This window comes from Lichenostomus cassidix, chromosome Z (assembly GCF_008360975.1).
Source record: "Lichenostomus cassidix isolate B80296 chromosome Z, HeHo_3.0, whole genome shotgun sequence".
Classification (NCBI taxonomy): domain Eukaryota; kingdom Metazoa; phylum Chordata; class Aves; order Passeriformes; family Meliphagidae; genus Lichenostomus; species Lichenostomus cassidix.
In genome coordinates, this window is record NC_139511.1 from 14,526,959 (window position 1) to 14,554,871 (window position 27,913).

General features: G+C 35.4%; 1 protein-coding gene across 8 annotated transcripts in view; it reads right to left on the reverse strand.

The window, feature by feature from the left end:
* The window catches only part of ARB2A (ARB2 cotranscriptional regulator A), a 257,519-nt gene that overhangs the window by 187,556 nt on the left and 42,050 nt on the right, over window positions 1-27,913 (reverse strand). For all 8 annotated transcript variants that reach the window (XM_085043339.1, XM_085043335.1, XM_085043331.1 and 5 more), the window contains 2 exons: window positions 18,632-18,697; window positions 10,263-10,454 (listed from right to left, as the gene is read on the reverse strand). In XM_085043339.1, the coding sequence (XP_084899465.1) occupies window positions 10,263-10,454; window positions 18,632-18,697 (258 nt within the window). The remainder of the gene's footprint in view (window positions 1-10,262; window positions 10,455-18,631; window positions 18,698-27,913) is intronic.

The window sequence follows — 27,913 nt, forward strand, 5'->3', positions numbered from 1 at the left end:
GGATTAACTCTGCAATATGCTAGAACAAATGGTTGTGAATAAGCAAGATGGTACAGCTGGTCTTCCCCAAAAATAATCATCCAGCTGAATAGCCTCAAAACAGGTTTACTCTTCAAATGTTGCTGAGATGAAAGGAAACTAAATTTTCAAGCCCAGAATTAAAAAAAAAAAAAACACTATAAAAATCTCCTATATCTTGACATGTTTAAAAACTCTAGATTTATAAAGGTTAAGCAACATATAAGGGATTTTCACCCTTCCATTTTTTTCTGTAAAGAAATTGCTGAAAATTGAGTAATTCCATTTTCTTAATGACATATTTCACCCTATTATGTCTAATTTCAGTGTTTATGCAAAAGCACGCTTTTTTAATAAACATGTCTTGTACAACTCAACTCTTCTCAAGAGGGAACACAAACGAATTGCCTGGGATGGGTAAAAATAAAAAAAAAAGCAACACCATTTATTAATTTTGTATAAGTTATTTACCACCCTAGAGATTCCTTGAAGGGGAAGAACATGTCTGAATTTCACCACAGAGTGCCACAGGCACAAAGTGAGAGAAACTAAACAAGCACATCCTGAAGGGAGAGAAAATGCCTGCAGCAGCAAATGACCTACTACAAACCTCACTCTCAGGTTTTTTTGATGTTATAATTTGTTCATTTCAGGGGAAAAAAGACAATTACCCACAGTTTTAGTTTGTTTTAACAAAATTATTAAACTTTTAAAAGTTTTTGATCAAAAGGGACATATATCATTTCAAAGATCTCTGTATTTTCAAAAGGTTACAATCCTGCACTAATTTGCATAACAAAGTCTTTGTCACATCTATTTTTTTATTACCTGAAGCAACAATGTGCATTATTCGAACAGTACTAAAGTAGTTAAGCAGAAAGCATATCAATTTTTTATTTGAATTCCAGTGTATTAAAGTTAGGATTTTCCAGCCCAATGCACAGTAAGTAAAGGATAATTAATTTCAATGCATTTCATGATATGAATAAGGAAGTGTTTACCTCACCATTGGATTGTTACATCTTTTAAGCAGTGATTCCTTTGAAAAATCAACAGGGTCTTGGCTATTAGTGTAATATTAAACACACACATATACCCTACTTATACTGACACACATGCATGTCACGCTTCTATGATACATATTACAAAAAATACAAAGTACACATTATAATGGATTATCTGGGTGATAGTTTAGCACATATATGTGCACATATAAAAAATAAGTCAAAAGACAATGTCAGTATTTTAAAATAGATATCAAATATTTTTAAATGATAATGAGTTAAATTCTTTAAAAGATATTAAAAAACTGCACCCATATTTTTCATTCCTGAATTAATGCACTCCTGAATGAGAACAAAAGTGCTGGCCACTCATTTTTTTCACAAAGTAAAATGAAGCTAATGACTTAAGATTAATATGTCAACCAATGAACAACTAATAGGTCATCTCATATAACAGTAGAGCAATCTTAATAAGAAAGTATCATTCCTCTTAAAATTATGCTTCAAAAAAGTTGGTGTGCTGGAGCACGTCCAGACAAGGGCAGCAGAGCTGGAGAAGGATCCAGAGCACAAGTCTGATGAGCAGCTGAGGGAGTTTGGGGTGTTTAGCCTGGAGAAAAGGAAGCTCATGGGAGACCTTGTCATTCTCTAAAACTGCCTGAAAGGAGCTTGTAGCCAGGTGGGGGTCAATCTCTTCTGCCAGGTAACAAATTATCAGATCAGAGGAAATGGCCTCAAGTTATGCCAGGGACAGTTTAGATTCCATGATCAGATAAGTACACTTATAAATGTAGTTGATTACTCATGAAAGTAAAGCCTAGCAAAGTTTCTATCCTAAATTGTACTACCCTGTGAAGACACTGGTACCCCTACCACAACTTTTCTGGATGATCCCACATTGAAATGAGAGATACAACTGTTTCAGCAAATCACCTAAAACTAAATGTTACTTTTATGTACTGTACTCAGAGATAAATAACTGCAAAGCTATGACACTTCCACAGATCCAAATTCTCTGAATCAAAACACTGGATTGCAACTTTATTTTCTTTTAAACAAGACTCTTACAAAGTGGCCGGTATGGAGCAATAAACAAGCCACAAATAATTACTGCATTTCCAAGTACAATCATACTAGTATGAATTTACCCATCAATCTTTCAAATGACACACATATCACAGTTTTAAAATAAACAATAAATTGAAAATGTGTACCACAACAGAATAAGCCTCATTAGAGTTTCAGAACAATTAAGAAGTCACAGTTCCACAGCCAACTTGCCACAGACAGATCCCCAAAACCACACAGAAATACTAGTACGTTGCAGGACTTGAAACTAGTCTGTCCTTTCTTGCTAAAGTTCTGTAACAAATTCTGTTTGCATAATAATCTCTACCAAATAAACTACTCCAGTGGTACCAATCCCATTCCAATGTAACTTATTAGAAAATACAATGTTGTACTTCTGAAAAACATTGGTCACCTATTTGCTGAAGTCTCATTTAGTTGCTGTTCCAGAGTACTGTCTCTGATTTTATTTCCCTTAAGAAAAAGTTCAAATAAGTAAATAATTAATGACTGGTAAGAACCTTTTTATTCCAAAGCTATTCATGCATTATTTATCGGTATTTTGTACAGTAGGCATATACTACACCATGTACGAAAGCACCATTTTTAGTCAGGCTTTGCCTTTCAAAATAGCTGCTTTAATAAGAATGATTACTTAAAAAAAAATCATTAAAACCTCAATAAATTTCTCATAAAACCTGAAATTATCAAACATAATTAATGCAAAGCAAGATGAATTGAATTTCCGTGTAAACCTCTTTATCTCTACAGAAATTAATGATCATATGTACAGAATGTCCACATGATGCTATTTGGACCTAAATTTAAAAATTAATGTATATTACAATTTAAGCTTATTTAGTAAGGTTCAACGTTGCAAATATTTTCTGTTAGCTAAAATTACTATTTGTAGAATAAATGTGCGGATAGGAAATGAGAAAACTAGCAAATCCGAAGTTGTATTTTTATACAGAATTTAATCTCCATTTTTACAGTTATTAGACTACACAGACAGCAAGACTACAAAATTAATGCACTGTCATACGTAGACAATATTACTTCTGAAGCAGACTGATTTTGTAATACTGCACACGTTTAAACAAAAGCTCATAGTTTGAAAAACAAAAGGGAAGGAAAATAACATTAGAAGTGCAAACCTGACCTATCTCTAATCTTTTCTTTTCAAACCCAGGCTACTCAAGAATCTTCAACTAATTATTCCATTTTATTGATGGCATTTTTCCCAAGGGAAGTTATTTAAAAAGTTTAACCCCTGAGCAAGTCATGGCTTCTTCTGCCTTTGAAAGTGTCAAGTGCATTGATTATAACTGCAGGAAGTGTTACCTTCTACCCAGAGAATCTCACCCTGCACAATCTTAAACACTGTCTCTCTCCCAAAACGGCTTTGATTCAGCAATTCAGACCGCTTCAGCTGATATTAAAGGCAGAAGCACCACAGAAAAGGGATCAGCAGTTAAAACGAAATACAAAGAGGAAAAAGCCCAGATCTTGAATATAGTACCACAAAGCTTGAGAGAAAAGCAGATTTGAAAAAGACATCAGAGTAACTAAAAAAAGAACAACATGACAGAAATTAAACAAGATTTTTATGTTCCCCTTCTATGCATTTAAACTCATCTCAACCTCTATTGAAATTCTGATCATACCCAAACCCCAAGGCTTTTGACATACTTTCAAAAATCCACACCCCTTCTTACTCTTTTTTAAGTCTCCAGAGTCACTGTTGGGTATCCAACAAGTTGAATGGGGGGGAAGGGTCGTGGTGTGGAAAGGAAGAATCCTAATATGCATATGATAAAAAAGGATGTTTGGACTCATATTAAACTTTTTTCTTAAAATGATGGTGACTATTTTAAATGTTCACTGTGTGTTTTTAACCTAATACTTAGACAATCAAAAAAAGGCTGAAACAGTTTGAATGGAGAAAAAAATATTTTTAAGCCACATTTATCCAAATATCTTGGCTTGAACAGTGATTTTCTTATGTCAGTGAAAGAGTAAAATAACACAAGGTGACATTGGACTCTAAAACACAACATCCAGCAAAATAAAAGAAGACAAAGCAATCTCTAAATATCTCTACATTATCAAATTATGTAGCAAAGAAAACTGTAAGAATGTAATACACACAATTAATACAACAATGGCAACATGCATCTTGGAAAGGATGCACTAAATTCCAAAGAGATTTTTAGAATTGCAAGTGGATTTTTTTTTCCAGTTCAGTCATGACAGGGCCAGAAGGTAACGATACATCTGCCATGATGCAACAAGCAGACCTGTCGTCTGTCAAGAGTTGAAATCATAAAGGAATAAGCTGTCGTTAGCAACCCCTCTCCAAACAGTGGAGCTGTCATCTCATTGTTTTCCTCTGTTGGCATGGGGGCTGGTCTGGGTTTATATACCCTGTCAGCTCAGTATTAGTCAAAGCTTTTAACCTTTTCTTGAATTTCTAACTTAATATTTTAACTCCTACACAGCTCATTGTGTATTACTACATATTTTGTGACCAATTAATATTGCTTTCAAGTATGCAAATTTTCTTTCTATCTGCTTGGTCATTAGCATTGAGAGATTATTAATCCCTCATAAAATGTTTCTGAAAGAATTAAGATATTGCTTTTTAAATTTTCTATCCAGGGTATGGTGGATTTTAAATCAATTATACATGACTCATTATTTAGTAATACATTGTGATTTGTGTTTATGTTTTTAGAAAGATCTCAAAAAAGATTATCCAAACACCTCCAAGTTTTCTTAGTATAATTACCACAAAACCAGGAGTTCTAAACAAAAGTTTTATCTAGCAAGTTCCTGCTAAAAAGGACTTTCCAAGAAATGTTAGTTCTATGGTCTAATAGAATGAACAAACCAAGTACACACACTACAGTCAGAAAAGTAGAATTTGTAGTAAAACAATACAGCAAATTATTGCCCATTTTAGTGAAAGTCTATGGATCAGTAATATATTAGAAAACCCAAATAACATTATCATTGCTCTGGCACTGTAACTGATCATTAATAAATAAATGAGGTATTTTAACATCTATCTGCAACAATATACTTTGAAGCCTTAAAAGGCACATGAATATTAGCATTCTGTGGCAGAACTGTAATTGTAATGAAATGTCAGCTGTTTTTTCTTCCAGAAAGTGTCACATGCCAGTATTACTGATACTATGCTAAGCTTGTATAAACTGTAAGAGGATGTATAAAAACAAAGAGGATATTTGTCTAACAGGATATTCTATACATACAAGTGAGATTTTAAAGCTTTTTGGCAAGAATTTTTGTTAGTGTAGTTTAAACAAAATATCATTTCTGGGCAAAAATACATAAATACCCACTACCAAAACTGATTCATTTTCACAAAGTGGAAAGAGAAAGTACCAAATACAAAATAGTATGTGTTACCACACTAGTTACTAACCCTTAAGACTACTAAATCACATAAAAGTTATGGTGGGAAAATTTACTGCTGTTGCACTGAACAATTTTGTTGTTCCATTCAACTGCCTTACAAAACTAATGACATCTTACAGCATGCTGACAAAAGTAATAATCCTCACCAATTCTAAGTAAATATTGCCAACCTGACAGTTTTGTACAAATGAATGACATTAATATAAGTGAATAAATCCACTATTATAACCAAAGAGAACAGAGATTATTTAAAAAAAAAAAAAAAAAAGAGCAAGATAAATAAAACAGAAAATTGAAGCTGAAAACCATGTTTTATCAGTCATCAAAGAATTATTTCCACAGGCAATACCCATCTCACGCAAACCTTTAGTTTTCTGTTTGTACATGGAAAGCTAGATTTTTAGGTGCTGCTCTACTTCTTCTGAAAAACTTGTCCAGGTTCTTTGAAGAACCTGTTTTCTGGGTAAATGTCAAGTATTAATTCTTCTTTAAGTAAGAATACAAGTATCTAAGATAGATATCTTAATATCTAAATTTGCAATCAGGCAACAATTCTTCAATGGTTTTCTTTTTTTTTTTTTTTAATTAAATAAGTGGCAGTTGTTGTGGTTGTATTTTATTACCATCCAAGGAATCACAGCAATCTTGGTCGCTGAATGTACTGAATTTCCAAAGACACAGAAAACATCCATAAGTTTCTCTGTACTTGTGCAGTAATCTGAGATCTTTTTTCCCTAGATGAGTGGTATCAAAGATAATAGTACCCCAAAATTCTTCACAATGTCTAGCCAAGGGAAGCTGAGCTCCTGTTTTCCCAAAGAACTAATTTCCTCCATAACTACATCAACTTCAGCTTCTCCTTCTTTAACACAGTGAACACAGGAGCCCTTCAACAACCATTACAAAACCAGGAATGCAAATGCTTAATTCCTGCCATCCCAAGTAAACGCCCTCATCACTAAATTGGAGGATTTATCTCTGTCTCTTGTCACCTTTTCCTGGCACTGCTTCAGTTATTGCATGTGTGGCGAAACAATAACTGATCTGAAAAGAGCCTGATTGTACCAACCTAGACAAGCCTCTTAGAAGAGACAGATTAAAATTACTCTTCTAATCTACATTTAATTATTTATTTATTTATATAACTTATATTTATTTTTAATGAAAAGTGGAGTATCTTCAGAGCAGAATTCTCATTATAAATGGAACAGTCCCTCATTCCCAGGGGAGGGACTTGAAGTTCAGTCTCTCACACACCAGATAACTGTTTCTGTCAGAAATAAGTGTTTCCCACTGCAGAAAGTTTCAATAGAAAATTTCTATTTTAACATGACAACAAATCTATGCAATATTTTTCTACTGTTTTTACAGGATACTGCCAGCTTTTGTTTTAAATATCTTTATTAATAAGTATTTATTTTATTTTAATTTTGCTTCTGTTGCAGTCTTACTGCTTTATTAGCAGATTTATCTTTCTCATACTTGTTTTTCTAAAATAGGTCTCGTCCTACCATGTTTTAATGTATTACATGTGTTTTTCACATTGTGTGCAATTTTCTCCCTCCTTCTTTTCCTACAGTCTGTTCTCTAACCAGTTGCTTATTTGTTCTCTTCGTTTATATTTCAACATCTCTTTTACACTACCAAGTCTGAATTTTCAAATTAACACAGTAATGCTACCTCTTCACATAAACCCTTGTCAACTACTCACAACACCTCTTACACAAAAGATCAAATCTACACAGCAGGGCTTAATATAAAACACGGAAGGAGAAGCATCACCTACAGGAATTGCACAAATGAAAAGAAAAAAACACATTTCTAGCTACTTGAATTCTCACCGGGATATTTCTCTTTGAATCTTTTCTTTACAATGTGCAGCAACCCCAAGAGACTAGAATTCTAAACTACAATATTTAAGCCTGTACATAGCTAGTTCCACACATGCATGAAAAGTGGGGCTTCTCAGTTCTTTTTTCCTCAAAAGTGTTGTATCAAAAAGAAATAGTTTCTACTCTTCCTTTAACTTCCTGATTAGAAGTATCAGTGCATCCTGCTCAATCCACTGCTCATTGATAACCCCAACTGTTGCATCCCTGTTTTCCATTTTTCCAAGAAATGAACTGAGAACAGAGGCACAGAAAAAAGCGGTAGAGAAAAAGTTGTGGGGTTTGGCCTACTTAGAGGGTGGTTTTTTGCTTGTCTGGATTTTTTTTTAGAGAAAAGCAGGTATTTCTGAATGAGTTCTTGCATTTAAGACACTCAAGCACTTTTGAAATGTTTAGCTTTTATTATTTAAATTAAAACCCAGTCTTCAGCAAATGTTTTAAGTTGGCTGCAATGCCTGCGTGTGTTGCAAATGCAACAGATCACTGGAATTTTTAAATCCTAGGTATCATTAGCCACTTCAAATTCATGTAAGTCTATTAGAAAAAAAATCCGTGTTCTCTTGTCATCAGCAGTGATGCTTTGATAAGGTCTGCTGGTTTCATTCAAGAATGAGACCTCTCCTTAGAAGAAACACAGACAGATCTAAGAAAAGAATTCCTTACTTCAAACAATGTTGCATGAGGAGTCAGCACAATTTTTATTCAGGCTATTTATCATCTAGGCTATTTATTTCCATTTCATAAAAGAAAGAAGTGCCTAAATCAACTACATGACAACACCAGAGAACTCAGAAAAAGATGCAATTTTTATTATTATTTTTATTATATGGAGTCCCTACACTCAGTCTGCCATAATTTGCTAAATACAGAAACATCATTTATATGATCTGTACCTGAACTTGATGTGGTATCAGCATGTACCTATATATATTCTCTTTTTCGTCATAACCTAATGATTCTAAACACTTTCAGTGGGGTTCGACTTTCATAAAATATTGCCTTATCCAACAAGATACATAACCAATTCCCACTACAGTGATTAGAGGATACAAAAAAAAGCAACACATTTAATGACATAACTGAATTTGATTTAACACAATTGAATACAATCTATTCTTAATTTTGCATTAAAAAATCATTGCAAAGAGTATGTTTTCTAAACATGCAGTACATTTATCAGAATTTTAAGATGCACAAAAAGGGACAGTGGGTTTCATAGTAGCTGGAATTCCTGAACTAAAGTGAACTATGAATCTAAAAACCGTATTTAAAAAAACCTCAAAGACAAGAACACATAGTTTGGTATCCCAGTGTGATCTAACAATCACATTTTTATAAAAATGTTTTCTTATCCAACAATTGGGACTTTTTTCTGTGGCTTTTTTTTCAAGAAGCATTCAAAATGCAGAGATAAATAATCTGGTTTTAAGTATAATAACCATTTGAGAGAACAGAGGCCTGATCTTTGTCATACTGACACAAATCATTGAACAAAATAAATAAAAATAAGAAAACAGCAAAAAGAAATATAACTCTCCTTTACCAGAAATATACCCTTAAAAAGTATCTGTTAAATTATGGTTAGTATCCCAGTTTGAAATACTCAGTCTCTCATGTTACCGAAGACAGCAGCATCTCTAGGGACAAATAAAAATGAAAGCATGTAAGCATTGCTACAAAAATTTAAATAGCTACAGCTATTTGGGTTTCTTGGGAAGGGTTTTGGAACCTGCACTAGTGGTCCCATACTGGACCTACCAAACACCTGTATTGCACTCAGTAATCTTGAAGTATTTTTTGTTCTGTCTCTGAATCTTGATTTAAAATTAATAGAAAACTTTATGTTAGAAAAAATAAGCCTCACTTTCACAGGGTTAGGTTTCTTTTCCTCACAGAGTGTAGTCTGATGCTTTTGATAGTGGGTAAAATAAACTAAAATTAACTTAATGGCTTAATGTTTTTATATGTTTTCTTTCTTTGCACCATTTTTTATCCTAAATACTTTAAAGACAGCTGCAAAAATTATTCATTAACCACAAAAATTAATCATCTAGCAAAATATGAAACAATAACAGTGACAACACTGATATTTAGAGTAGACCATTAGCTTAACTTGACAAATATAATAGAAATAATGAGTCTTAAATAGGCTGTTCTAATGTTTACTACAGGAAGTTTCATTTAGGTAGCAGGGTGGACATGATGAATTACACCTGCAAAGCTCTAATGACAAAAATGTAACACGAACTGTCCCCTGGCTCTCAAACAGATGCAACAAGATAGTGTCAATAAAATGTGAATGTCTTCTACTGTCAAGTATTGATAAGTAAATCAGAATGAATCAGTACTTAATGCAAATCTGAAAAAGACTGTGCCTCTAATAAATTCAGTGCAAGCCTAGTAAAAAAGACTGCTGTTATCACAAAAGCTCATGTTACCATTGGATTATAGCAGACACTGAGCGAGAATATGTACAAATTTAATGAAATGCAACAGAAACAAACCAAATTGTAACAAATTCCTGTAATGTCTTCTACTGCATCTCATCACCTGCTAAGAGCTCTTGCAATAGAATCTGCCATATTAAACTACATGGCAGTCCCAACACAACATTACACATAACTTAGGGGTTTTTTACTGCAAGATAGGAACTTGGTTCCACTAAAAAAAAGTTCCAATAAAACCAAGCAAGTATTCCCATCAAAATAAAATTATCATACAGTAAAATATAGAACATTGTTTAAAAAATTAAAACACCACAGGTTCACAGCTCTTCATATATAGACACACATGCACATCCATAGCACACACAACCTTGCATCCATGCACTTTCACTTACCTCAATAGCTCTCTTGATATATGGTATCTGCGTGCCACTGTCCAGGTCTTCATTAATTATAAGTCTCCTAGCCCACTGACCAGCTCTAACAACACCATTACCATGAATCAGGACCAAGAGCTTGTCAGGATTTGTTAGTGCATCTTCACTCATAAAGATAAAGCTCTTTGGTTCAGTTTCAATGGCATCAACCTGCAATTACAAACAATATACATTTCAATGCATTAATAAAATTCTTTAAAAGAAAACCTATAGTTGTAAAGTTATCTACCAAATTTATATAAAAACATTCACCATTTAACAACTATTTCAACGCATGTGTGCCCAGTACTAAACAAAAATAAAGCAAAATATGCAATGTAACTTTGAAACAAAAACATACCACATTTTAGAACAGCAAGCCAAGGAGCATTTAAATTTTAAAAAAAGGGGTAAAAGGTATGCTTAAGCTTTGAAACATCAGTTGTTCAGAGAGATTTACAGGAAAGGAAGAAAGTCCATAAACGAGCAATTGGAGGGGGCAAGGGGGAGGGAGCAAGTCATGTCTCACCTCTAATATGCCTGAAGCAACAGTAAAATTCTTACATAATATGAAAAAAATCCTGGAGAGATCCAAATCAGCCACCTTAATATTAACACTCAATAAGCTACATAGGAACCAGTACTGTAAATTTATTTGTCTGTTACAAATTTAAAAGGATAGGTCTAATAAAATACAGAAATCCAATTTGGGTCTAAATAATAGCTTCATCAAGAATCCTCCTGCAACAGCGTAAATGCTTAGCTACTTTGCTGTGAGACCAACAATTAGTTTTGATATTCAGTAAATCGCAACCTAATATCACATTTCGTCTTCAAGAAAGTAAAGCAGCACTTTTTGTTCAATACAAACTGAAGTTTTTACACTTGGTTTAGCAAGCGGGTCTCAAGACAAAAGAACCATCCTGATGTAAATACCATGAGGGCAAAACGAATCCTCATGTCTCCTCACTCTTCTCTTTCTACCATATGAACACACAGAAAAGAAAGAACAAAACAGGCAAGTGTCCCCCTCCTACTGTACTCCAAACCCTTCCACCCCCACAGCTTAACTGAAAAGCTGCAAGGGACATGCTCTGCAACAGTGAAGAAAAACAGATGAGGTTATGATCTCCATGTTGAGAAAGAAGGAATGGTTATTTGGACTAAGTTAGTTTTCTCTCATATATGGGTATGTATTGTTAGTTACCCTTACCATAGGAAAAATTAATTCTGCACAAATCTTCAGACTTTTTCTTAATGTAAGTCCTACCAAATATTTTTTAATGAAGTCAATGAGGCTACTTGAACAAAACATATTCCTAAGTGAAAGAAGGGTCATGTCTCTCTTCAGTATTGGCTGTAGCACTGAAGACCTTATTCCCCTGCTCCAAAATAAAGTAAGGTCTCATGTGCCTTGGAAGTTTGCACCAGGAAATGCACCCACTATCTCTCACACTTGGTTAGAAAATAGAAAATATGGTAAAGAATATGTTCTATTGAAAAGAGTGTAGAATACGTAAGTACAACAAATGCTATACTGGGGCTACAGTCAGATCATGCTGCTGCTTCTAAAGTAGCAGCATTGACACGTTAGAAGGTAACACAGATTAGGTAAAAAGTCAGCCAGCACTGAATCACAGACAGTACTTGGCAAGATGTAATTGACTTCTACCCATAAACTGAATACTTACAACACTGTAATTAGGAAAAAAACACTGTGAATTTGCATTTCAGACTAATGCGTAACTTAGCTGTAGGTTTTAGTACTTATTAACTAAAATTTTGTGTAGCATATAGGAAATACCAGCACTTACTAATCATATACGCTAGAAAATATAACTAGTTCACACTTCTGCAAAAAAGTTAATTTTAAACAGCTAAAAATGCCTATCAAGATTAAAAAAAAACCTTTTCAATCTTTTCCCAAAATTAAACACATTTCAAGAGTTTTTGTCAAGCCAATTTACCTTCAAACAGTGGTAATTTCTTAGATCCAGCTTCTACTAAAGAACGCACAGAAACGTCACTCTTATACACAACCTTATTTTACCGACAGATCAACACAGAATACCATTTAATGCTGGACACACTGAGGCCACATAAAATAACTGGTATTTATTAGCCACTTGTTCTTCTGGACCTACTCAAGGACACTGATTTCTGATCACTTAAATCTAAACTGAATTAATCCAGGAAAATGCTTTTTAGTTTAATTTAACAATTTGATTCAACATTGTTATTTACAGGTGAGAACAATCTTCCAGTAATCTGTAACTAGGCACGTCAAACCTATCTAAGTTAGGATGATAATTTACTGTTTAAAGCTCCGGTTTAATTTTCTTTTTCTTGGATTTTTTCCCAATGCCCAACAATTCCTTAAGGTTTATGAATGTAGATAGCTATGGTGAGTTCTCTATGGATATTATGACATTCTTAAGGTTTTCAAACAGTGAGTTTCTTTTTTCCATATGACTTCTGTCTCCAATGAGTTATCACCTAATATAGTAGTATCAGTCTGTAAAGTATTTCAGCAGCACACTAGGTAGTATTTTGCACAGCTGCTATCAATTCATCCAGTAAAATCAAACTACACTTGAAATCTAATCTTATTGACATCCATGCTACCATATCAACAATTAGCCATTGCCAACCCAAAAAGTATGAAACCTGACTAGGTTCCAGGAGTCTTCTGTTGGGTATATTGGAGGTTTTAAAGTTTAAGATTGAATGTTAAAAAGGGGGAAAAATCTGCTAGTATTTTTCTTATTTCAAGTTAAGAAACATGATAAAAATTACAAACCTTGAGCCTACAAAGTGAAATAGGCATAAACTGTAACTGGCGGAAAGAACATGGCAAATAAGTGGAATTGAAACTGAAAAGACTCAAAAAGACTGTGAGAATTTGAGCAGCCTGTGGAGAGAGAGAACTGTTCATTTCCTTCCCAAGATGAGAAAGCCTTCTCTTACGTGTTTCAACATAAACCTCACTAACTCACTCACGTTACAGTCTTCGCAATATTGAAAATCCTGATTTAGAATTTTTTAATCAAAAACGTAAAACTGAAAACTGCTAATTAGTATTATAGGCAGTTAATTAACATTTGACTACTACCACAACTAACTTAACAAATCTAAAATTGGTGGAAATTTTACAAACAAGTAATAACTTCTCTTAGGTAATAAAACTGACTGAAGGAGCATGTAGTGGAGATAACAGATCATTGTTTGTCAAAGAAAAATAGTTCTTGAATGAAATTGTACCTATTGAAGTGAAAAAGGAAAGAGTTGATAGCTTAGAAGATTCTGCAAAGTGAGACGTTTCAGTGCCATTGCCAATTAAATATGTGTCCTGGTTTTAGCCAGGATAATTTCTTCTCAGTACTTGCTAAAGTGCTGTGTTTTGGCTTCAGAACAAGAACAGTGTTGATAACACACTGATATTTTGGTTTCTTACAAAGCTGTGTTTATCCAAAGTCAAGGACTTTTTTCCTTGTCTCATGCTCTGTCAGTATGAAGGTAGGCAATATAAACTGGGAGGCAGCATGGCTGGGATAGGTGATCTGAACAGATCAAAGGAATATTCCACACCCCAGAACATCACACCCAGCATGTAAACTGGGGTGAGTTACCCAGAAGCACTGCTGATCTTGGTTTGGGAAGTGGGGGTCTGGCATCTGTCAGTGGGTGGTGAGCAATTGCATTACATATCACTTGTTTTTGTATTATTACCATTTACTATTACTGTATTTACTTCGCTTTGGATTATTAAGCTGTTTTTATCTCAGCCAACAAGTTTAACTTTGATTCTCCTCCCCATTCCACTGGGGTTGCGGGAGGTAAAAGGGGGGTTGAGCAAGTGGCTGCACAGTGCTTCATTTCCAGCTGAGCTTAAAACCACTACAAAATGTTACTAATTATTTAAACTTCCATCTCAAAAGCTGCTCCCCAAAAGCTGTTAAAGATGCAGTTAATTCAGAAGCACATTCTATTTATCCTCCACAGCTAAAGAAGAGCAAAGATCAATCACTGATTATGCCATTAAAACTAGAGAAATACAAATAATTCATCAGGATAAAAAAAATTGCAGTCTTCTCTTTGTTCCTAACATAACCCTCAATGGATCAGAAAATTAAAATTTAGAAGTAGTAGCTGAATGGCCTCTCCCTTAATATTATTGAGACTCTTCATTAAAATTTTCAAGTCCAGTAGTATATGTCATTATTAGAAGTACAATACTTTACAGTAACAATAATGCAATATGAATCTCAGCCTTCCTGCATAGGAAAAGATGTTCAGAATTGTTTTGTCAAAGATGCTGGCATAATAGAATAATGGGCAAGCTCTCCTGATCTGCCAACTCGCCTTATTTTCATATCCGGGAAGAAATTAACAAACTTTTTGTATCCAAAACTGAAGCTAACACCTGAGAAAGCAAAACAAAGACAGCAAGTTGTACTTTGCACACAAGGTTGAAATGAGGAAAGATGAGAGAACATGAAATGCCTTCATGCTAAACCTTAGCTAAATCTTTCTGTTCCCAACGAAACTCATGCTGAAAAGAAGCACACTCCACCTGACACAATATCAAAATATGTTTCAAATATTCAAGAATCATTTCACTGCCAAATTCATTATCAGCAGATAGAAAAAGGAAAGGCATTAGACCAACTTCCTGATCACCTGTGATGAGGTTAGAGGAAAAAAGTTTTTGTATTCACCTCTGAAACATCCATATAAAAATGCGGTGTATATATATGAGAGCCATCTTTGTCAGATCAGGGTCCCAGGGTCCTGTCTGTGACAGCTGGCAGATTGCGTAAGGGAGCAGTAACAAAACAGTGATTCTTCCCTGGTTTTGACAAGCAGTAACTTTGGAACCTTGCAAGCCAGAGTTTATATAACTGGGCAAGCATGTACATTAGTTCAGGGCACCTATCCCACCAATATTGTCAAATGGTTTTTCTGAATGCATTTATACCTCTCTCCTTGATAGTATTCTGTGGCAATGAGTTCCACAATATAATTGGGACATATATGAAATAATACTCTCTCTTTCAGTAGAGATCTCCTGCCTGATAATTTAAACTTGATGCCCCTTAGGTTCTCTATTATGAAAAAAGCAAAAACCCATTCCCTATTCATCTTCTCTTCACCTTTCATGATTTTATAGATTTGTCATATTCCTTCCTCAGTCATCTATTTTCCAAGCTGAAGAATCTTTGTTTAATCTTTCTTTGTCTGAAAAGCATTTCATGCCTGTGATCATCCTTGCAACCCTCCTCTCTATTTTTTTTTAATTCTTCATATCTTTTTTGATATGGTGCCCAGACTTCATGCAGTGCTTAACATGAGGGCCCACATAATGAATGGAATGACGATGTTTTTCTGTTTTGTTCTCGATACCTCATAATTCCTAACATCCTATTTGCTTTGAGGGTCTTTGACTGCCATTGAGCCCTCACTGATGTTCTCAGAGAACTATTCACAAACACTCCAAGCTCTTTCCTGAGTTGTAATAGCTCATTTAGAGGCCACTGTTGTGTTTACAGAGTGAGTTATCTTACCCATAATTTCATATTTACCAGAACTGAATCTCCTGTCATTTAATCATCCAGTTATTCAGCATCAAGAAATAATTTCCCAACTCATCATAATCAACTTTAGGTTTAACTATCCTGAATAATTTTAGGAAAAAAAAACAGAGAAGTTTTTTAGCTTGCATGAATTCCTTTTTTCCTTTTGTTTACAACTATGTCAGGCCGTAATAGCATCCCACCAGTAACGGATTATTTCATCTGTAAAATACGAACACCTTTCTCTCCTTTTTACCAATTAACTCACAAGGAGACTCCCTTCTCCTATGCTTTTTAGAAGTGTTTTTTAAGTTTGTTGACAGTTCGTTGGAAATGTATGTACTCTTTTACAGACAAGATTTTTATTTTTCATGTGATCTTTGACTCCTGCAATGAATTCTGTTAGCTTTTTTTAAATAAACCTGTACTCATTTTCTCCAATATATTACTACTACTACTACTATTATTATTATTATTATTATTATTATTATTATTATTATTATTATCTGATTTCAGCAAGAAGTTAAATACTAACTGGTTGCTCTGTAGCTTCATATTTGACTTCTTAATAAACCCCAGATTTTAAAATAATCTCATCCTGGAACTTCTTTATTGTACAATATATTAACTTGTCCTAAGCTCTCCTCTACTGATATGACAAATTTCAGACAGTTACTCAGAATTATATCCTGTTCAGAAAAAAAAAAGTGTGTAGAAATTGGACAAGTAATATTGGAAATAATTATGTTAGTTTTTCTTTTTTGACCTGGGTGTTCATTTTAGCTGCACTTCATCTGTTAGCCTTATCAGCTTTATTTTATTATTAGCCTTTACAACTCCAACAAGCTCCTCAAACTTGGTTTTTGTGATCTTACTGTGATTTTATATGTTATTTGCCAACATTTATACTCTTTTCTATTTTCACCCTAAATGCTGTCTTACTACTTTCATTGGTCTCCTTTACTAGTTTAAACTGGAGGTTTTTGTGTTGTTCTGTGGGAGTGTGTCAGTGGGTCAGTGACGATTTAAACCTAGCTTTTACACAGCTTTAATTTTTCAGCTTCTACATACATTGTTTCAATTTTTCACTTCTGTATGTGCCTTCATAACCTGTTTTTGACTATGGTGAGCACCTGCTACACGTAACACCCGTTCCAGAAAAAAAGTGCTTATACCTCATGTCAATTTTTCCACAATGCTCACAATTAGACTCACATATTTTGTGAGCTCTTACTTTGCTCCAAAACGCAATTAAATTATGACACTTCAAAGAACTTGGAAGTAATGCATTTGAGAATAGCTTAAATGTATTACTGAACAACTGCATCCATACTTACTACACTATTTCTACATACAAGTAAATAGCGTAAATCCAAAAGTGGGAGATAGCCAGGGCCATTCCTCTTCTCTGCCAAGAAAACAAAATCTTAGAGCCAGATAGATGAGGCACCACATGTATGACATAGGTGATGGAGGTGCTACAACACTTAACCCAAGTTTCTTCACCTCCATATTTTGGAGCTAATTGATCAGTCTTAGCACTGCTTTACTTATATTCCTTATATTCCTTTTTAGGAATCAAAGGAAGTCCTATAGCCTTAAAATTTGGGCACTTCAACCTTTATAAATACAAGCTTCACGGTTTCACAAGTGTGACATGGCTTGGGAAGTCTTTTGATACATTATCTGTCTGGTACATGGAAGTACTTCTTGGACCAAAACTTCACCAACAAAGAAAATTAGCTGTACAGAGAAATAGGAGATCATAAATAGCACTGCACCAGGCAGACTGTCATGATGAACCCAATCCTATGCCTGTCTACACAGAAAAATCTGAAGTGGGGAAATGCTTTCTCAGTCTTGGTTCTCAGGGCATTAGTGCAACCACCAGGCTGCGACTACAGAGAGCTGCTGCTTGCCCTTCAACTGCTCCTGTGAACCTCATAGCACAGCTCCTTCTGCCATGACCAGGAGACACTGAAAAACCCTTCTAGGAAACTGTCAGTAGTTTGGGCAGGTTATCAAAACAGTACCTAAGCAACACTCAGGGAACGGAAACAGGAATAGTGAAATGTTACAGAACTGTTAATGAAAAAGATCTTTTCCTTCCTTAGCCTGAACAGGTTTTCCTTGGCTGAGTATGAAGGATCCTCTGAGAACAATTCCAAAGATTTCAAAGAGCATAGGAATCCTTCATAATGATGGAAAACCTATACAGTGCTATCCCACTGCAGCCTTCTCTGTACTCTCCAGTACAGAATATCAAAATTCTTGAACATCATCATATCATATCACCTGTGCTAAGCACTCTGATGTGTGGGGGAACATTTCGTCTCTTCCAAGGGTTGAGCAAATATTTTCACTAAACAATGAAAGTACTTTATACAACACACATATTACAAGTTACTGAAAAAGCATTTTTAAAAGACTTACTTGGAGTAGTCTACTGATACTCAGTGTGAGTGTAGTCCTCTGCCTGCAAAGGCATTTCTATTCTCTGCATCCAGCTGTGGACGTCTCAAAAGATTCACAAATACTTTTCAGAAAGCTTACAGCTCTCCTATTAAAAACACCACATTTTGAAAATTCTGGTTTCCAGTAAGGTACGGAAGCCTCAGCTGGAGAAATCAAACGTGAGAAGTGAGGTGGAACCGCATCTCCAGATGCACACTGCACAGAGCCCTGGCACACCTTGCCTTCCACCTGAATATGGGATCACGGGCTATGCTGGGTACAGGTCCCAAAAAAAAAAATTGAAAAATAAACTATACTTACTGGAAGAGTTACTTTCTTCAAGTGGCATTCCTTCTGCAGTAGTTCATAAATGTATTTAGTAATGATCTGGAAGAAAAGAAAAAAATACAAATGCCACCAAATACTAAACCACTTACAATAATGACATATGCAGGCAGACAACTTAAAGGCTAATTGGTTAAACTTCTAAGCACTTGTATACGTTTTGCCACTTCTCTGAATCCTTTATTGTACAACTAATTACAGAACTTGGAGCTTTAGATAAAAAATTCTCTCTGTTCCACAGAAAAAGCTTCTTGCCAGTACAATGGAATGGTAATTCCATTGTGAATCCTGTAAAACCTGCGAATCCATCTTGCACTGCTGTGTGAATAATTAGGTGCCTGAAAACTAAGGTTTATAACCAATTAATATATACTCAGGGGTAAAAGAAAGGCTTTCTTTGTAAATAAATACTTTTAAAGCATTTCTTCCACTAGCAGACTTTTGAAATCCCCTCCCCTTCATGTTTACTTCATGATTCACGTGGAGAGCAGATCCATTACCATTCTCAGCATAAGCTACCTTGCCATTTCCACTCACTAAATAGGGGAGGTATGGGTCAAAGGTTCCTAAATAGAAGTAAACCCCATACAGATTCCCCACTATGGGGGAGTTTATGTCTCTTTCCTCCAAGTAGGAATAAAATTGAAATTTCAGACCTGAAACAAAAGGTATCATTTCAGAAAGCAACCAAAGAAGAAAAAAAAACAAAAAGAAAACACCAGAAAAACCCCCACAAACAAAAAACCCCAAAATAAACAAAGAAAACCAAGAAAAAAACCCAAACAAAACAAACCAAAACTCACCAGAAAACAAAAAAATCCCCACAAAATCCACAAAAAGTCAACCTAGTCGCAACAAAAGACTTGCCATCTCAAATGTAACAAAGTTGTTCAAATTTCAAAGTCCTGAACACCCAACTGTCTAGGGAATTTTTCTCTACCCTTATATATGCTAAGGAAAGTATAAATGTAAATGTAGGAACTTTCTAATTATTATTAATTTGGGAATTAAACAGATCCATAAACATGCACTTTGTCTATCTGAGGCTGTAAAAATGGTTTGGAAGTTACTGCCTGGATTACAATGGCTACAAGAGTTTGAAAAAAAAAAAAAAAAAAGGAAAATTAAAGAGGGGGAAAAAAGGACTCAATGGTGCTTGCCTTCTCTTTAAAGCTCAGGGAACTGTATTTAAATTCCAGACAGGACAAGATCTAAGTTTCAGAATATTAATCCAAGAATATCTGGGTACAAACCCAGACGGTATTCTTTAGTGCAACCGGTCAAGGCCATAGTCACATCCATCTGAACCCACAGTCTACCAAGCCCCAACAGAAACATCGCTGCAACAAACGTCTCCAGTGATGGCATCTTAACAACACACTATGATCCAGGCAAGCAGGAGCCAGGGTATCATAAACTTCAAACTTAATTTTCCAAATGCACAATTACAAAAAAAAGTTTCAATGAAGTCCAAAAATTCTTATTATGTAAATGTGAGGAAACACAATATACACTTTTGAACACACTGGAGGTGCTGATGAAAGCTAATTAAAAATGCTCGTATATGCCCCTCCTTTCCTTTCACTAAAACCCAAATCTTTGTTGGGATTATAAGAATTCTTTGCCATCCTGCTCAAATACACTTATTGATAGAATTATGTTCAAAAAACTTTATGGTTCATAGAAAATCAGTCTTTCTGAACATTATTATCTACACAGAAATTGAATTTGGAGAAGGAATTCAGCTGCGAGTGATGACTTGATTTAAGACATGTTTATCCCCAAAGCAGTATGCTAGGAACATGCATACAGTGTAATTTTACCTTCAGGGGCAAACTTGTTATGGTTCACCGAAATTGACTGCAGTGTAACACCAACAAGTAAAGCAGTTAAGTTCCTGCAGTCTCAAATGCTGATGTTGTACAGACATTAAAGTGAGTATAATGATAATATGGCTCCAACATACACATTTTGTTTTTAACTCTCAATTCAGGCCTCTACTCACTGTCAAAATTACTAAAAGAACACTAGGAAGAGCAAAAAATTGCTATGCAGAAAATACATTTTAGATACCACTTGTAAAAGCCTACTCTTTTTGAAGTAGTTTGTATCTATTTCTTCAATTCTTTCTCATCTATTTAGACTGTGTGTCTTCAGATCAGAAATAAACCTTTACTCATTTTTTCCACAGCCTGTCTCAATGGGGCCCTCATTCTAACTGAATCTTTATGCACTACTCTAATATAATAAATAGCAATACAGCGTTAAAAATGGGACTGTTGAATCAGTTGAGCAGCCTGGTGTAGCAAACACTTAATCTAATGCATGCTTTCAATAAAAGCAAACATGAAGAAAGATACATTGGGCTGGAGGCTCACATGCAAAGTGTGAGATTATCATCCTAAAACAGCTCAGCACCCAGATGGCCTGCATTGCCCAGTGAGATTTCAGGAAAAAATGCCATTAAAAAATCCCTCAAACAAAAAACCCTTAAAACTGCCCCAGTATTTATATACATATGTATAACCCCAGAAGTGGCTAGAGGTTTTATTGGAGTAGATCAACAAGTTTAGGGCTATCCTAGCAATGGCTGGTCCACTATCAGTTTTAAATGATGGAAAGTCATACACCAGATTTCTTGAAGTGGCATCCAAATCCAAATTTTCCAGATTTGAAAACATCACTAATGGCCAGATTTCCTGTACTTACCATGGATGTATCTGGAAAACTTGACAAAATCCTGTCCTGCCTGGGAAAATCTATCAAAATTCTTTCCTATCTAGGAATGCGGCTGCAAGTACTGAAAATACTACACATCCAGCCCTACTTTTGGATTTTTATGCTTTTAAGTACTTCTCATTATAAAATCTGATGAGTAATTTTAAAAAATTAATTATTAAAATATCTTTCCTATAAGCATCAAAAAGAACAGGGAGCTGTGCAATATTGTTTATGTAGAACTAGTGAGACCTATTATTTCAAACCTATACAATTTATATAGGCTCAACTTCTCTAAGTAGCAATACTAGTTTGTGCATACTGGTGTTTTATAAGATCTGAAAACTATTATAGAAACTATTGTAGAATGGTGAGAAGTGTCTTGTGACTTCTTGCATGAGAAGGTGACTCTGGTTACACTCAATGAACTCTCCTACACTGATTATCAGTCGCACACTACACATCTCATCGCTGAAGGTATACAGTGACAGAGGCTGATCAATTCAGTCCAGCATCAGTAAATCATCTGGAACTATCAAGAAACAAATTGTTCTGATCCAGACATTCTCAATGTAAACTGTAACACTTACTAGAGAGCACTACTCATGTTAGTCACACTAACCTGAAATATTTGCACTTTTTCTAAATTGTAAGGTGTGCCAACACTGTAAGCAGTATGCTGCATTGTAATTCAAGGTAATAAGGTGGCTGGAGAGCAGGCATCACCATGGCCAAGACAGAGAAGGAAAAGAGTCAACAGTAAGACCTGCCCACAGTATATGAAATTAATTGCCTGATAAATGGAGAAGAAATTGGCAGTTCTGTACTTCTTGTACGAGACATTGGAAACTTCCACTTCTTATTAGAGTATTAATACACTTCATTCACTTCCAAGCGCTGTCTATCAGGAAAACACATCCCAAATAAGATGAATATCTGAACTTAGAACTATCAAGGTGCTCTTATTGACTTGTTGTGAGAACTGCAGGGAACAAAAAACCAAAATAAACCACGAATCCAAAAAAATTCCATGCCTCTTATGACCTATTCTGACAGCAAGGGAGAAACCCTTTCCAGCCATGGAACACTTTGACCATCCAAAAAAAAGGTATTCAAACTGTGTGATAGAAGAAACTCTCTTCCCAGAACAAAGCAATCTTCCTTAGAAGGAAATTACATTGTTTATACTTTAGCTTGCTCTCAGCAAGCAGAGGAGCCCATATTCTGCTTTCCCTAAGCCTGAGAAACTTCTGCACTAAATCAAATCACAACTATTTAAATTTTGTTGCACAAGAAAAATTCCCATAATGAAGGCAGGCTGATGAAAGCAGGGACCACAGCTGAGCAGAACACGTCCTAAGCAGTAAAACCAGTAGATTATCCTAGGCATATTAAAAGCACAAGTATCTAATCTCTGCTACCATTTCTTTCTTATAGTCTTCCTTCATCTATGGTGGACAAGGTTGAGAGCCATGATAGGTATGGTTCTGGAGTGGAACCAAACTTCAATGCTCACAACTACCCTTTTGAGAAGCTTAAAGTAAGTCCGTCTTGATTTATGTTGGATGTAACAGAGAACACCTCCAAAAGTACCTTTTCAAAGTGTTACTGGTCTCAAATATGTCATCTGCAAAGTTCAATAGCCTAAGTTCAATAGCCTTGGGGGACAGCCCTATGGCATGACTAGTGATCCTCCATATGCATCCAGAAAACAGACTATTTTAATCACAGAGAAATTAAATTTAATGATTTGGACAGACACCAAAAAGAACAGAGAGAAGCACATTATCTTACAGCTGAGCTGAGGTTTTACCCTTACATTGCTAAATATTCTGCACAATGTTAGCAAGACTATAATGCTGCACTGCAAGTCTACAGAGCAAAACTGGAACTCTGGGTGGAAACCTAGTTCGAGAACACGCAAGTGTAGTATGCATTAATTGGTAAGGTCCTGCCTTCATACAACGTGTTCTTTTAAGACTGTATTGTTCACATAGAGGACTTTCTTACAGACTATTTTCAATTACCAAAAAGTATTGAAAAATTTTGTTAGCACTCTAACTTGTGAAATCTTTGCAACACACCATCATGAAACTACATGATTGAAAGATCAACACCTGCATACAACTGTGTGAAAACAGAAATTAAAGACTAAGAGCCAGTGACACCAACATGTTTAAAGTTACAAAGATCATGAACGTACTGAAGTCTAATACAATTATAAGTGGAGACAAATACCAAAGGGACACTTCAATGCACTAAATATTGGAGGTCTTCAAACAAAGTCTGTAAAAGAGTGCTGAAAAAAATTATTCCCAAAAAGCAAGGAGGCAATTCCAAAATAACTCAGTTTAAAATTATATTTCCCCCCCCTCCATTTTCAGTCTGTAAGACACTGAGAAAAGCCTCGTACCATGTATCAAAAACATCAAAAAACCAGCATGGCATACCTGAGGAAGAGCAGAATTGCAGCTGACCCACCAGTGAACCTTTTCTTAACAGAGATTTCCAGGTATACAGACAACAGATCACAACTCAATGACATAATTAATAACACCTACATGCTAATCCAGAGGAGCTGCTTCAGTACATACCACACCAAAACCCACGCTGGGACTCAGTGAAGTGCACTGAGCCTTGCTCATCAAGTTCCCCTCCCATGCTGTGCTTTACAACCCAAGTCCTCTGAATTCTCTTCTCTGCTCTACAGAATGTGCTCCCACTTTCAAAACCAACCATGGCTACTCACCAGAAGATTACATATACAAACAGAACAACAAGCCTACTGCAGAGGGGAGAAAAGAAAAACGACAAAGCCAATTACTCAAACTTGCAAAATGTTTTGAGTGAATTCTCAGCTAAAAACATGCTAAAAAATTGGCATAAGCCTGAGTGATTTGTGGCCTTTCACTTCTAACCTGGCATCTATCAGGTGTCACTGGAAATCATTACCATGCAACCAACAGTCATGGACGCATGACAGATGTGAGGAACCCTTAGGCTAGCGCAAATCACAAAGTGTCTTTGAAGACAATCAAATGCCACATGTCCCCCTCTTTCCCCATATGTGCATCCCTCATGACCAAAATGCCAACAATCCTGTCAAATGGCTGGTGTATGGTTAACACATGATAAAAAATAAAGCACATGTGACACGACAAAGGATAAAGCACATGCAGTCAGTTGACATTACAAGCACTCCCATGACAGAGGACAGATTACAAGACCTTGGAGAAAGAGTGTAGGAGCACAAGCTGTTAACCCAATTTGTCCACAGCATTGCCTACTCCTACTTACTTGTAGCAGATTTTGGGGAAACAGAGGAAACAAACAAAACTACAGATTAAATATATTCCTCTGGTGGACCAGATCCAGCTGGATGGATCTGAGATTTCCCACATAATTTTCTTCATTTACAGATATTCAAAACAAGAACAGAAAGCCATCATCACTATTACTACTCCTGCTACCACTTTTCACTGCTCCAAGGATTAAATACAAACAGAGACAGAACTACTCTCACAAAGTTAAGAATGGCAACGTCCCCTCAGAGTGAGATCCACACGTACTCAGTGGATAGGAGCTTCTGCCTCCCAAGAAGCCAGCTTGCGAAAAAATACTCATTAAACACTCTCTCAGATCACTTTTCATTAATTTTTAAAGACAGTTCTCAAAGTAAATGAGACTGAAAAGAGTAAGAGAATCCAGTGGCAATAATTTTCATTGCATGTTTTTATGAGTGGCCAGGTTTTTCAGAATAATAGAGACAGTATATTTAAAATTAAGTAGACTTTAGCTAATAAAACATAGCTGCAATGGCATTTTCCTTCTTGATTGACTTCTTGGATTCTCCTAAAGCATGTCAATAAAAAGGGTTGGTATCATTAGTAGTTTATTAGTAGTTTATTATTTCTCCAGTAACATTCTGAGTTAACTATATTTTAACCTCAGGTTAATCTCCTACATGAACACACATTACAGAAAAAGAAGGGAAAAAATAGAATAAAATTAGTGAAATTTTTTGTTTATAAATCACTGAAAGTCTGAGCATCTCCACCCTCTACAGTAAGTCATTCAGACATAACTTCCTGTACTTGGAGTTGAAATGATGACAAATGCAAGGTTACTTTTTCTTTAGAGAAGCAAAACTAATGCAACCTTAGGTTTATTTGTCAACCCCCATCCTATGACAGAACTGCACTTAAAATGTCTAACAGCTGAACATCACCAGTTCACCTGAGAAACACTCATATAGACCAAAATCAGCTTCATTTGCCTTTATATTCTTTTTTTTGTAAAGGAGTATCTTTGACTTAACTTCATAAAGTACAGCAAGAGATTCATCATCGTACAGCAAGAGGTCCACCATCAGCTCCTCAGACTTCCAAAATTATTTTAACTATTAATTCAGACCAGACATAACAAGTTACAATCCCTTGAATTTAAAGTTTCTCAAAAATTGAGCTTCCATGGGCATAGAAAGGATACTGTTTTCAAATAGTTTACATTCAGCATAAGATATTGGGCTCCTCAGCACTACTAGTATTTTCTAAGAACTTCAAGGCAGAGTACAGAGGTTGGAGGTTTTGTAACTTATCTTAAAAATAAACAAGTATAAAATACTAGAAGCAATATCATTACAAGTAATGGACTTCATTATTTTTTAAGATTTGTCTCCTCATTGGTAATAGGCACTTCAATGCAAAAAGAGAAAATAAGCACAATAGGGAAACAATCCTTATAACATACAGTAGTCCACCCACAACGTTTTCCTCTTTGCTGTGTGAGAGCACTATATAGTGTTCAGTGAAACAAATGCAAAATGAATTCCAACTGACTGCCCTGCAGCAAATCTCAAGTGGTGGGACTGACCCGAGGCTTGCTACTGCGGCTGCCATACCCTTGGTTGAATGAGCTTTATTTTGACCCTGAGGTGACAAACCTGCCAATACGTACTAATGAGAGATGCAAGGAACTTTTTGACATACTGCTCTTGCATACAGACTTACCTAAGAACTACAACAAACAAACAAAAGAAAAACCTCACCATCACCATTCTAGAACAAAAAATCCTAAAAGCTGAATGGACTTTCTAAAGACTCAGTTTATTGCAGGTTAAAAAAAGGAAAAAAAAAAGAGAGAGAGAGAGGGAGAGAAACAAAATCAATGGCATTTTAAAAATCTACAAAAGAGCTTACTTGGATTATAGTGTGGAAGAACAATTCATTAAGATGGAACTGACATTATCTCAATGTGATTTCTTGTCTTCTCTACTAAAAGCAATTCAATTCAACCTTAACACACAGTTGTGATATTCTGGATTTTGAGCTGACTGATCACAACTAGGATCTCAAGATCTTTTGAGAGAATTAAATAAAAGGCAGCAGGGATTTGTCATGAATGAAGCATATACTGTTGATGTGATTTGACCCAATGTTTTGTTACATGGTCTTTGCTGACACCTGTTGGTTTATTTTTTGTTTTCCTCTTTTTTTTTCCATTTCAAGAGAAGCATCTCTAATTTGAGAAATCACTTGACAATTATTTGGCTTTAGAAATGGCTTAATTACTAAGTCCATCTTAGGGAAATTCTCTTTTTTTAAAAAATATACATACATATATATATGTATCAGTACTAAGCAGAGGATTCAATCAAGCACCTTGCTCTACAAACAACATCAGCAGAAAGCAAGATCCCTGTCCCAAGCTGAGACAAGAAACACAACAATGAAAAGTTTGCAAAAGAAAGAAGGAAACTAAAAAAAGCTCAAAAGTTTAACAGTGGAACAAATTTAAATGAAGATTATAAAAGTATTTTAATATTCCAATTCTATCTATATAGCTACAACTATCATATCTTTAAATTTCATAGCAGAGATGAGTTATGAAAAGGGATCTGGAAGAAAGACCAGTTTTGATTATTCCAACTATTATGGGAAAAAACGTTGTTTAGGTGGTGAGGCAGTGCTATAGTTTCAAAAGGCTAAAATACCATGCCAAAACTAACTGACATATCAGATCAACATAGCTAAAGCACACCAGTTTTTGTAGTCACGGACAAAAAAAGTCAGTGATGTCTCAAGCATCATCTAATTTTGCCACCTTTCATTGCTCAACAGGTATGACCAGCTAAATATTCACAGATGGACTGAAGGATTAATTTTATGTAAACCCAGAGAAAAAACTAAAATTACTACCTTCTTCCCACAGGAAGATATCTTCATCACTTTGCAGCTGTACTCCAGAACACTAGTGGGTCAAAACAAGTACAATTTACTTAATTTTAGCTGAAAAGGACCCCCTTTCTCCAAGCTCCTTCAACAGCTCCTCACACGACTTGTGTTGATGGTAAAAAACTTCAGGCATCATCACCCTCCCATACCCTTGTGAACATCTAAGTGGCACAGCAAGTCACTACCTATGTCCTCCTGGATTACAGGGGATCAATTCTGCTCCCTGTCCCTGTCTACCAGCTCAGGAAGCTAGCTGTCCTGAGGCTAACCAGTTCTACTGCTGAAGACTGAGGCTAAGGTGTGAAGT